General features: G+C 45.1%; 1 protein-coding gene across 2 annotated transcripts in view; it reads right to left on the reverse strand.

Annotated features, from left to right (window-relative positions):
• Window positions 1-13,464, reverse strand: part of CMIP (c-Maf inducing protein) — a 126,713-nt gene that overhangs the window by 62,288 nt on the left and 50,961 nt on the right. Inside the window, exon 1 of one of the 2 annotated variants that reach the window (XM_084533899.1) lies at window positions 2,495-2,759. The exons of the other annotated variant lie outside the window; for it this stretch is intronic. Coding sequence (XP_084390025.1) covers window positions 2,495-2,629 — 135 coding nt within the window. The 5' untranslated portion in view covers window positions 2,630-2,759. Of the gene's footprint in view, window positions 1-2,494; window positions 2,760-13,464 lie in introns of those variants that run through there. 2 annotated transcript variants of the gene reach the window in all.

The raw sequence follows: 13,464 nt of genomic DNA on the forward strand, positions 1-13,464 counted from the left end.
CAAAACTTTGATGGGAGTGGAGACTCTTCAGTCTGCACACTGAAGGATAATGGACTCTCTAAAATGCTGAAAACAATGGATGATTTGAAATAAATCTCTGTTAGGAGACGTCCACAGCTCCAGAGAACACCCCTGCAAATGTAGCTATTTCAGATAAGAGCAATTAACATCTTTGTTCATTAACTATATAACCTATCAGAAGACATTTATCAAGTTAGGCAATTAGTAGTACTATGCCATAATACGCAGCACAGTACGATTTGTCTCACTCTTGATTTGGAAGAATTTACTGCCATGTACACTTGTCAGAATGACTTGAAAGAACTTAAAGTCAATGATAACCTCATGGAGATGAATGTAATAGAAAAACTGACAGAAAGGCTACCAGTGGTGAGACACCCAGCTCTGTCCTAAAGCTGCACAAAGGAATTTTGGAGCTTCCTTGGAACAACGTTCTCACCTACTGTACTTCCCAGACCCCTGACCTGCCTCCATCATCACCATTCCCCTCCCAACCTCACTGACAAGTTGAAGGTTTTGTGCGTTACCCCATAAAAAGAGACCTCACTTGTTCCATGCATTGGGAGCAGGAACACAATGGGGACAAGGGTGGCCAATCCAGGGACCCCTGTGGAAGGGGCCTCTCTTTGGGGTCGATCTCTATTCTTTCTGCTTGCAGTCCTTCTTTTCCTACCTGTCTAAAAGTGCAGTAGGGATGCCTGTTAGGGTTTTGGTTGGTTTTGGAGCTTTTTCATAAATGGAAACCCACGTGAACATGGTGGTCCAAATCCTCAGGGCGCAGTGGTCAAATCCTCTACCCATCTCCGTCAGCTGAAGCCAAGGGTACACTAGCACAACACTAACTACAGGAAAAAGAGGAAGGGATCTTCCTACCACGTTTATTTTTGTGTGGGTGACTCTGTGTATAAACACCCATGCATGTATGTGTGTGTGTAAATGTACACACATACACCTGTCTTTCTGTATAGCTACACAGAGATAATAAAACACAGTAAAAACACATCCTATCCCTGTTTCTCTAAACAATAATACAGCAGCAATTGTCATATGGCCAGTGCAAACCAGCTCAATGTTAGTGATAACATTTAACTGAGAGAGGCCAGATCCTCAACTGAGCCATCACCCCAAAGACTTCAGTGGAACTTCACGGATTGATACCAGCTGGGAATCTAACTCATAAATTCAACAGAAATTCAACCAAATCGAGCTTTGCAGCTAGATTTTTGCAGCTTCTTTCCTCTAAATATTTAAGACAACCGGGACTGAAGGCTGTTGCATTAATTAACCTTACAAAACTGATAAAAATGTAAGAGCTGCCAGGAAGAAACAGATTAGCCCAGGCTGTGCAGAAAAAATATAAATTCCAATCTGCAGTGGGTCTGAAGTTTCCATCCTATGTAGCTACAGAAAACGGACAGGACAGAACTGTTCATTTTAGAGCTGAGAAGAAAAAAAATGGTGTTGCCCATGCTAAGATACATGATCAAGAAAATCACAGAAATCAGAGCAGCTGGCAAAGGGAAGAACTTCAAATTAATTCAGATCTGAAGCAAGTTTAAAGTACAGAACAGAAGTTCATCATTAAGAAGGGAAAATAAGGTCATATTATGGGATACGTACCATGACAGGTGAGTCAAACAAGCGGGGAAAAAAGCATTAATTATGTTAACTGAAATGCATATAGAATTTTTTTAATGAGAAGATTCTTCTCTTTCACTGTCAAAGCCAGCTGAAGAACCACTTTTAAGTGCTCAGTTTATTTTACCAACAGAACTATTCGAGTTTCCGGGAGGAAAATAAGACGTGTATCTTGAAGGCTTTCTGAAGACGCCTATTATCACGATGGCCCTATCAAAGAGTCCATAAAAAAAAAATCAACCTTTTTTCTTTGTGGCAAGCTCAGCATGGCAAAGGGAACACCACTGGCACTTCTAGCAATACTGAATGCTTATTATTCTCAGTGCTGGAGTCTGAAAAGCTCTCGGTGTCTTGCAAAGAGGGATGAGAGCCTGCTGTAAGCTGCACCTGACCCACTGCGGGGCTGGAGGCTGACCACAGCTTGTCACCGGGATGGCCAGATCCTGGCACGGCTGCCCCAGGCCAGTGAGCCAAGCTGTGTTTGGTGCACCCTCCTGGGCTCAGCAGGAGTTTGACAGTCGTGAGCAGGACTCACTGGCCACGTGGACCACCTCTCCTCTTCAGGCATGTGCGGCAGCCTTCAAAGCCCCGCTGGCTTCAGGGGGGCCAGAGCAGTTTGCAGCTCAGAGAGGGCACAGTGACAAAAAGGGATTGCTCATCACCTAGGAATGTCTTCCTATATTGCACAGGCTGCCTGGACTGCATTTCTGAAATGCTTTGCAGTTACATAGTATCCCCAATCAAAGGAAAGCAAAGCACTAATAACTCCAGATATTAGCCTCGTGGTGAACTTAGGAAAATTGAAAAGAGGAATCATCATCCCCCGCTTACCAACCTGGAAGAAAATCTCGGCTAAGGTTGCAGCTGCACCATGTTCTTGATCATGCCCTAGGTGACATAAGAACTCTGCGATGTGGGAAAAGAGCTCAGACTTCCTGAGTCTGACCATGTGAACCGGCTCTGAAGCCATCCTCCTCCTCCTCCTCCTCCAAAATTGCACAACCGACCCGTGAGAAGCGCTGTTCTTTAACAGGATCACATTTGCTATCCCTCAGCATTAATCACAGCTATTTCACCCTCCCGAGGAGGAAGCACTCAGCAATTTTGACAAGATGGATGGGCTCTTTTTCTACCTTCCTTGAAATTACTTCAGGGAGGAGGGGACAGGACCAGCCACCACGCAGCAGGGACGTACCTTTCCAGAGTTGCATGGACTTATTGCAGAAGACTGTATGCACACATTCTTCTGCAGAACAAATGTTAGAGAAATATGGGAAAATCCCTAATTTTTGCCCAGAACATGAAGCATCTAGTGACTGCTAAGCAGATCTTTGCTAAGTCACCATAGCAACTATGATGTGACAGAAAACAAAACTGCATCCACAAACCGCTCTCAAGTCAAGGCTGCTCCCTGTTCTCAATTCTCTTTCAGTAAGTTAGCCTTGTCACACGCTATGAAACGTTTCAAACGCTGACAAACCAGAGAGAGGAAAAGCACCGGGTGTAAGGATTTCAGGCCAAGCCAGCCATGATCGGCGCTAAGCAAAAACGCCAGCTTTTGATGACTATTTTAACCAGGGACAGCCCTGAGAGCTGGAAATGAAAGTTCATCAGCTGATTTCAAACACAAAGCTGGTCCCTGGGAAAAAAATAACAGTCTGTTAAGTAACTGGAAATGTGGCCACACTGACCCATACTACGAACAGAAAATCTCTGCTCGGTCGTGTTTTTCAGAACTGGCCTCACTGATGAGAAACCACTGGTCTAGGTAACAGCAGTCACACGTTTGTCACATATTGTGCTTGCACACACAGTGGTTTTTGCTCTTGGTTTGCAGATCTCCAAGGGCCTGTTGTTCATTATCTCTAGTAGGTCAACAAAAGGTGAAGAAGGAAACCACATCTGTTATCACTAGGGTCACGTCCGCTGTGCAAGGATCTGCACCTCCCATGGAAAATTTTAGCTGAAAACTCGAAAGGCCTCGGGCAGCTGCAAGGGAAGCAAGGCATTCGTCTATATTGCCTGCAAGTACAAGGTCCAACCTGGAAGGTGTTCCCAGTGTGAAATGCTCAACTGGTGGAGAAGCTGAGTTACCAGGATCCCACGTCCCATCAGAAATGTAGGATTTGACTCCTGGGCTCTGCCATCCTGAAAGCCCTCACCACCTTCCTAGTGCACATCCTAGCTCATTTCTTACTAAACTTTATTTACAAGACCTAGAAATTAAACCTTTGCAAAACTAAACATAGCATAAATGTGCCATGTATTAAGTTCTTGTTCTTCACATCAACAAGCATTCACCAACACCACTTATCACATCCATGCCTTTTACCCAGACACCAGAGCTGAAGGTTTTCCAGTAACATTTTTTTCCTTTTCTTTTTAACACACCTTTAACCCTGTAGCCCCCAGGACACCACAGCCAATCTCAACCTAATAGACAAGGGTAAGACGGGGATTGCAGTAGCCCAGCTACGCTTCTGAATTCCCAGCAGGGGATGCCTGATGCAGAAAAAGGATGGGCAGGCCTAGGGTTCCCAGCAAAATAATAGCACAGCTGCTTGCTCTGTGTTAGATATGAGAAAGCACACAATGGAGAGAGACAAATACTCTGTCATGGCTAGTCTCACTAAACCCTCTGCTGCTAGGGGGAAAAAAATGGGGACCTCCTGAGGACAGGCAATGGCCACTTGAAATCGCCTTCTCCTTCCCTTGCTCCAGGAGGAGGTAAGAAAACACAGCAAAACTTCCAGTGCTTTGCTTCATGTCTCGTTGTTAACAGTAATTCGGACACCTCTACGTAATTTTAAGCAATACCCAGCTCTCGTGTCTGCGGTGGTGATTTCCTCTGGGTTTTGGGTCTCTCCCAGAATGACGCCCGGGCACGAAGGGAAAGCAAAGAGCTGCTCCTCTGCAAGAAGCCTCTTGCAAAGCTGTGCCCCACCCGCAGCCTCCTCCACCTTCATCTTCCTCATTGTTTAACGAGTGGCCGGCTGTTTGCACTGCAAGGGAGTGCTGCTGTTCAAACAGAGCTGCCTGAAGCATGTGCGGCACCGCCGTGGAAGGGAGATGGTGAGGGAACAGAGAGGGAGAGGGCGACTGCAGGGAAATATCAGAGCAAATATTTGAGGAAAGCGTTGGTTGGCTGGTAAACATGCAATGTAGAGAACCTAAATCACCTCCCTGAGCTCCTTCGCAATGCAAAAGGTTACACTGAAGTATTTAGTGACACTTTCTCTTTATTTTAAAAATAACTAAATAAATTAAATATTTAGCTAAAATAATAAAGATGTTGTGCTCGCAAAGGATGCAGCGGTATGAAACTGGCATATCCAGCTGGCAAATGTTTTGTTTCAATACAACATTTATTAGCCTAGCTCGTTGTTTCTCAAGGTAATTAAGGAAGAGAGCCTAAAGGGAAGCACGAGTACCTGTTATCAGCATCTCAGCAGACAGACTTTGAGGGGAAAAACAAAGAGCAACACTACCATCACGCTCCATGAAACAGCAAAGCCACTCATCCGGGCAGCTCTTTGCAGGCAGGAGAATTCCAAGGAACTGCAACAGTCTCCCAAGGGATCGTGATGAGCACGGCTCCAAAGAGACACATTTCCAGAGAAGCCTTGTTTATTAGAAACTAATTCATCATGCGCTGTTCTCTCCTATGCTGTTTTTTTGGAAGACTAAACTGCCTTAAGTCCTCCAATAGCATTTTCTGCCCAAATTAAACAGTTCAGCCCTGAACATGATGCACTCACGTATTTCCTCTGCATCCCTTTATAAGGGACTCACATGTGGGCAACAAAACAGGACTGTGTCCTCCCTGCCCCTGCTTCAGGAGCCCAGGGACAGCTTGGGTACTGGACTAGGCTGATTCCCCCCCTTCCCATTTCAAATCAAAATTTGCTTTAAAATAATTCCACCCTTTGAAACAAGCTAAATCACCAGGTTGTGTTGGCCTAATGGCTGCATATTTCACTCCCACCCTTGGCAATTAATTTTTGGTTCTCAAGTTCAAATACACTGTCAAGTCAGCCTTCCTGTACCCAGCTCTGCAGCAACATCCTTGCCCTCTGTCAAAATTACTTTATTAATTTATTTGCTGTCTCTAAAGGAAATAGCTCATTTTTATAAAGCCTTAAATATTGCGACCACAGCTTTTGAGATTGAGTTTTCCACCCAGGGAGGATCGGGCAAGAGAAGCATGCCATTGCCGAGCTTTGACCTCAGCAACCAACCAGTTGTTATTATTAGTCCAAGAAACTTCAACCAAGGAAATCTGAACGGCCCTCAGTGAACCATCTGCCCAAAGTTAAACGAGCTGCAGATTTTCCAGCAGAAAGCCAACGCTACCAAAGTACTTGAACGTGTGTTGGTGAATCTGAATCCAAACCACCACGGACTTGCAGCCACCGCTGAGCATTACGATTTGGGCTCCAACCCCTGATGACAGTATGACTTGCTGCTTCTCTCTGGCATTTTGGTTTCAGCGGAACACAAAAGCTTCCAAATTAGAGGTGCGTTTGAACTCTGTACCTGAACACACATCAAGGCTGCTGACCACTTCTGCTTGCATCAGCTTTACCCAAGGCAGGGATGGAAAAAAGGATAACCATTCCTGCCCTCCCCTCTGTAATTAAAATCCACAAATACGCCGCGTCGCTGGATGGCATCGCCGCTGCACAGCCATGGGCATAACGGTGACAGAGGAAAAATCCTGCTGCCGGGAACCCCCGTTGGGTCCTCCCCGGCTCAGAGCAGCTCTGGGCTGCACACTTTGTTCCCTCTGCAAGTAGAGGGCTGAGGACACAACAGACTGGCCCTAAAACCAGCCACCGGCAGGGGTTTGTTTCTCAGTTTTCACTTTCTTAACATTTTCTTTGATAAAACTCAACTGTAACTAAATGTGGCTGAACAAAACCCTTTGTGAACTTACTGTTGATATCGGCTTTCTTCCCTCTAATTGTTTTGGCTACCTGGTACTGCAGCACTAACACAATGTCACAGCACCTATTTTGTTTGCAACTATGGAGAAAAATCTGGCTTATCAGAAAAAACACCAGAGCAGAATTAGTAGGAAGGGCTGACCACTGAAACTGCATTAACTTCATTTTCCTACCTACACCTTCCCGGGTAACATTTACAGAAGAATGCTTAATATAGAGATTGTTTATCAATTGTTTCCTCAGAGATAAAGGAACAGGTTAAATATAAAGCATCTTAAAATAAGGTACAGCACCAATGTTACCCTTTGAAAAAGGCCCAAGTGACCAGCAAGCTCCAACTAGAGGTTATCAAGGCATTTTAGGAAGTAGTACTACTGGAAAGAAAACATAAAGCTTGCATAATAAAGTAACCTCTCCCTTTTTCTCTGGCCTTCATCCTACTGAGAAAAACCTTTTTTCTTTTTGCTTTTAAAAGTTCTTAAAATGAATAACTTTGAATTCCAAAACTAACACTTTCCTTGTTTCCCTGGAAAAAAACAAAAAACAAACAAAAAAAACCAAACAAACAAAAACAAACAAACAAACAAACAAAAAAAAAAAAAAAAAAAAAAAAAAACAGACCACCTCTTCCTGGAAATGAATAAAGCAGACACCAAAATCAAATTCAACATTTGGAAAATAAATGCTGCAGCACAATATTTCCAAATACTCCAAGATTTTGCAAGATTTTGGATCTCCGAATCCAAATCAAAAACTCAGAGAACAACCAAGGGAATGTGCCTCTCTGGTGCAGAGCTAAGTCCAGAACCCAAACCTCCAGTTCTGCTCATTGCACAACAAAAAGTTCAGACTCTCCTCTGGGGTGCCGATATAAAGTTTCAGTGTGACCTGTATCCCTACACCTCTGCAGCCAGTCCTAAAAGCTGCTGCCAATACGTCTCTCAAAGCGCAGATCAAAGGCTTTACTGTACATCCAGAGTCACTCCCGTGATGCAAGGATTAGGCATGAAGAAAGAGAGCGTCATATTTTCAAAGGCGCAACTGCCTATAAGCGTATCTCGTGCATATCAGAGCACTAGGAGCACAGCCACACAAGCCAGTGCCAGACACGCCACACCTCTAAATTCTTGTCCTGTCTCCCTTTTTTTTTTTATCTCATCTCTCTGAACACGCTGCCTCTACATGCCCAGTTACGAGGAAGACATACCTAGTCATCAACCTCTCGGTTCTTTTATTTGCATTAGTCTTTTCATCAATATTTTCAGTTCCTTTCCAGCATATCATTCATTCGGGAGGTTATTACGGGGAGCTGAAAACACAATGTTCCAGCCTGCTGCCGTGACCTCTGCAGGAGCCAGCGATGCAGCAGTAATGCCTCAGTGGCAGCAGCTGTACTGTAGATGTCACTGAATTCTAACAGCACTCCTTGAAACGCAGCCTGCCCGGGTAATCCTGGCAGTAATCTAGCATTAGATTAAATGCATTGTTGTCAGATGAGAAGTATTACGGGCCTCTAAATATACAGCTGGATATGCACACAATATTAAATAGCATTGCACACAGAGCACTGTCTTCAGGATGAATAGGAGCCCGGGTGCTTTCAAAAACAAAGGCTGCATCGTGAAGCACCAAGTTGGTTATTTCGGAGGCCACGCGAGGCTTCACTGATGTCAGCGAAGGCAGACTTAACTCTGCCCTTCAATAGCCCGAGCAAGTCATCAGGAAAACTGTGGGAGCACCTCCTTTAGAAGGCCAGGTCCTGCACACGCGTTTTGAGTCAAGCAGCCCGTGGTTGCAACAGCCTTCGTCATACGAGTACGGAGCTGAGATTCGGCCCCTGCTCTTGTCATCTGGTCCCTCACACTTTCTGGAGCAGAATGAAGAGCTAGCGAGCTGCGAGTTATGAGTCAATGCAAAACTCACTGGATGAGGTCTGAAGACCTCAGACTAGACAATCACAACGTTTCTTCTCAGGCGTTAAAAATTGTGGTCTTTGACTAAATGCCACACTGCTCTAGAAGGAAAAAAAAAATCACACTAGAGCAAAAGAGAATGGCAGCTTCCTAAGGACTAAGAGCTGCAGGCTGAAACCTGTTGGAATATTCTGATGCAGTTCACGTTTGCTGAGGGTCTAGGGTAAAAAATAAATAAATACATGTAAACCCCACAATGACTTAAACTTTCTGGAATTTATTTTTCCTTGACACTCTGCATCACACAACTGCTCTCTGCAGCACCTCATTAGGAGGCCTTGGAGATGACAATTCTGCAGCAATCTCTGATGCCTTATCGGACCTTTCCCAGCCAGGGACGACTCCAGCTGCTACCCAAGTCAGACACAGAAGATCAGCAGTTTCCCAGCCATTAGTCGAGGTTGTGCCTCCTTCCTCAAGATCTTAGTCGTCTCCTGAACCATTTTAATCAATTTATGACTCTGCTTAATATGCACTGACATCATTTGGGGACAGAAATCCGCAGCCCAGTCACCAACACATCTTTAAGACGGCACAGACTGAACCAGGCCGGGAAGGAGATGTCTCTGGTGGTGCCGTATGTGACTAATCTGAGGCTGACACTGTTGCCTTGAGCTGTTACCAGGCCTAATGCTCTCTACAAAGCAGAGCATCAAACGTGTGAATTCAGAGTACAGACGGGATTCAAGAGGCTAAAAGACGTCCCTCTGAGTTATGTAAATAAAAAAGTAGAGTTGCATGCAACTGCATTATGGAAAACAAGCACACAATCTGCATCCTCTTCTTCTCCTGAATGGCCCCAAAATGCTCAAGGGATGTCATTTAAACTGTACTTGAAACCTGAGAGTTCAGTGTGCTGAACTGAGTCCCCATTTCCACAATTCCCATGAGCAATCCAATCAAGCCTAGGAAAATCCAGCCTACAGTCAATCAGACGCCGAGACCCGAAATCAGGTGCCCCGGTTTCTATACAATGTTCCAGTCCTCGTGTCTCACCCTGCTGCCCAGGAACCAAGCCCAGCCAGCTGACTGCCCAAAAAAATGACTTTCCGGTGGGAAAAGCCCTTCTGACCGAACTGGCTCAGCTGGCCAGGCTCGCGCACACCCTGCTGACAGACGGTGCTACCCAAGCGCAGATCCTGCTGTGCCCACGCTTTGAGCCTCACAGAAAAATCTGGCAGATTGCAGGAGCTCTGAGCTTTCAGATCAAGGGGCTTCTAGCAAAATTTAAGCGGGGTTTTGCAGAACGAGCAAACAGCAGCAGCAGAAGTCAGCCCGCGCAGCACAAACAGGCGTCCTACCTTCTCCCTAGTGCCCAGACACACTGCAAAGCCTTACACAAAACTCCAACCCCATGCCTTATAAAACTCCTAAAATTCACTGTGAAATGTTACAGCCTTTTCTTTTTTTTAAATATTAATTAGTGCTGTCTAATGCACTGGAGACTCAAAGCTCATAGTAATCACAGCTGAGGACATGCACTCGCTCGGCTGCTTTCACCGAGGTTCTGCAGTTCACAAAGCACAAAACCTCGCCAAGTAAACCTGTTAGTTTTTACAAGTTTCTTCTCTCACTATATTTATGTCAAACAATAGGAAGAGATGAGTCCGGCACCACCCAACAGAAACGGTAAAGCAAAACACCGAACCAACCAAAACAAAAAAGCAAATTAAAAAATCTCTCTGATTTTTTTTTTTTTTTTTTTTTTCCTCCTAGCAACACACATTGTCAGCAAACGGAAGAGTAAATTTAAAAATCCAGTGGGACTGATCAGAAATTACACCTTCTCAGACGCTGGCAGGAATTCATCAGAAAGTTGCAACAATCTCTCCTCTATCAGAAGAAGGTAATCTAGGACAACTTTCTACTGCCGCTGTTCAAATACAAGCCTTAAATTCCTGAACAGGGCAAGAACACTAAAAAACTGAAATCACTGATCTGGCAAACGTAACAGCAGGTCTTTTGTGCTCTCACTCTACAATGCTGCTCACTCATATCTGCAGAAACTGAAAAATCACTGCACGGTGTAGAGGAACAGCCCAGAAAATAGCCCCCTGCTTACTGCTTGAATCCTCTTCTGTTAAAAGTGCGTTTGTATTACGTTCAATAACGACTTCTGTGTCTGCAGAATCAGGCTCCCTGTTCAATTAGGAGCTAATTATTTCAATACTGCAAAGCAGAAAACCGAGTCACTTTTCCAGCTCTACTCAACTTCTTTATAAATTATTCTCAAAGAGCAAATGAGATTTCTCATTCCATTTGTACTCCAACACGACCAAAACTTACCCCTTCCAGCTCAGAGCCTTTAACACTCTTTCATTTTAGGCACTATTAGGAATAAAAGGACGCCACTACTTCATCCGGCAGTCAGGCAAGCTTTTGAAGCTGCATGTCCACAATGTCAGAAGACAAGTAACTGCAGAACTTAATTTGTGCAGCCAAGCAACTCCTTAAAATCAGCAGGGAGAACTCCAGCAACACCCAGGCAGGATCTCGGTTCTCTGAATTACATGCCAGAAAATAATCCTGCCTCTAACCAAAACGTGCCTGTTCACAGGGGCGAGAGCCTGAGACAGCGACCTTAAACACACAAGAGAGGAGTTTAACATCCACTCTCCACATGCTTAAAAAGAATAGGAAAAGAAGTGCCGCGTGCTTTTCAGATTTCACTGTACTTTTTTGGACGGTCTTTCTGAACGCTCACTTCTTAGGCTCGGGTTTGCTGTGCTTGGCAGTGCCTTTTGTGTCTTTTGCAACACTGCACACACACAAATGGCCTGTGGTTTCATGCTTTGCTTCCCATTTAAAACTAACACTTTAACAGTAGCTTTATTTTTGTTAAATAAAAGATTTTTTTTTCTGAATTCTGACATCAATTTCTCTAAATTTTTTAAACTGACACCCCTCATCTTTAGAAGTAGCATTTTGTCTTTGCCCCTTTGATTCACCAACCCTCACTTGTGCTCCTCCTCACCTTTCTGTGCTGTGCTCACCAGAAGCCATGAGAGCAGAGAACAGGATTTCACTTTGGGACAGTCAGCTTTGATGCCAGATATATTTTGCTTTGGAGACCCCCAAACTGCAAAGAAATGAGTTTAAATAAAGAATACGTGATCGCACAGAGACACCACTGCAAAATTTTTACATAGAAGAAGCCCGGTACTTCATACAGCTGCAATCCATCCTCCCCATGCAGGCAATGTGGGGAGGATGCAATGTCCCAGCCAGGGCTACTCCAGCAAACACAAGGAATGTATTTGGGCACTACTGCAACCTCACAAACACCTATCTGATGCCAGGGAGAGACAGACCTTTAAAAACACCAAACCTGAAAAATCAGCAGCTCTCTAACTGCACGGCAATGCAGAGGAGCTGATCAGCTGCTGCACAGGACCAGCATCGTTCTGCCTTTCTGGCAGCTTTGCCCCAGCTTCCAGCAAGCTGTCCTGCTGATTTTAACAGGTTGCTTTGACCTTTGAGGCTCTGGATGGTTTCTAGGTTTTGTACACCTTCCGTTAGGCCGTGCCATAGCCTATACCACCGGCTACCCACAGGCTTTCTTGCTTAGCTCGTCTGGAAATGTCTCCGACGCAAAATCTGCCTTCTCTCTTCACAGAGTTTCTTTTAATCTTGGCCAAAGGAAACCAAATACGTCAAATATAAAAAATAAAAGCAGACGGCCCAAACCCATTTGCTGTCACACAGACACCTGCTCTGCCCTTGTTTTGTATCAAATAGCAAAAAGAGCACAGCCGGAAACTCAAAGAATTGGTGAAAACAAAATCATTTCACCCATCAGATGCTCTATCACAAAGTAGCAGGCAACAGCTGAGTTTAGTTTGTTTTCTAGAACTGCTCTATTAACTCGGTAGAAGTAAGGCCAGCACCACTCCTACGCGGTACGGCGCGGGGTTACACTATCTGTCATTTTTAGAAAGCAGCCAGCCTGCAAGCTCCCCAAGCTAACAGGCACGGCTAACCTGAGCTTCTTGAATAAAACCGCCCCGGCACGCAGCAAGAGCACTGTGTGCTGGAGGAATAAGGGGGAAACACATCCCCTGGGATGGAGGCACTGCTCCTGCTCTTACCCTGGAAGCTCCTGTTGCAAACACACCAGCGCAGCTTTGCAAACTGACAGCTGGCCATCAGCGAGCAGAAGGAAAGCTGTATCACCCAGTCTCACTCTCCTTGTCTATCCCACTTCATTTCTTTGTGCTAAAGTCCTGGAACATGGCAAATACAAAGCCACCACATATTTGCCTTTGTAGGAAAGAGACTGGTAATAGCTACTCTCCAGCACAACTGCAGTTGGCATGGGCTGTCGGTTACTAGCAAAGGCAGAACGAAGGCCAAAAAAAATTGGGTCAGGAGTGTTAAAGCTCCTCTGACCTTGCCTGCTGCCTCCAGCGAGCAAGGGACGGGATACGCTGCGGTGGGACACCTCGCTATTGATATCCAGTTCCACAGATAAGCAAAGATTTGCTCCTGGGAGCGGATGAACAAACTACACCAGACACATTTCAGAGCAACGTGCAAACGGCACTGATCCCCACCCAAAACCCCCTTTTGATTTCAATTTCAGAAAAAGACCAGCTTACTCACTGCAAAACTGTGTTGCAGCTAAAAACCACTCTCCACTTAGACAAGCAAAGCCTTGCCTCACCATATGTGGGATTATCTACCTACGTCACATAGCTGTAGGTCAGAGAAGCCACTATTTCGCCAGCCACATTCTGAAAAAAGGTGTAAGAAAGAAGCCGCTGCTGCAGAAACTGCAACGTGACCGCCTTTGCTCCCTCAACTACCCTACTGCCAGCTTGAGATGGAAACGTTACAGGCAGCAGAGGAAGCAAATTCCTACAGAAAATCAGGAGACCTCGCTTCCC

The sequence above is a fragment of the Aythya ferina genome, assembly GCF_964211825.1.
Source record: "Aythya ferina genome assembly, chromosome: 12".
NCBI lineage: Eukaryota > Metazoa > Chordata > Aves > Anseriformes > Anatidae > Aythya > Aythya ferina.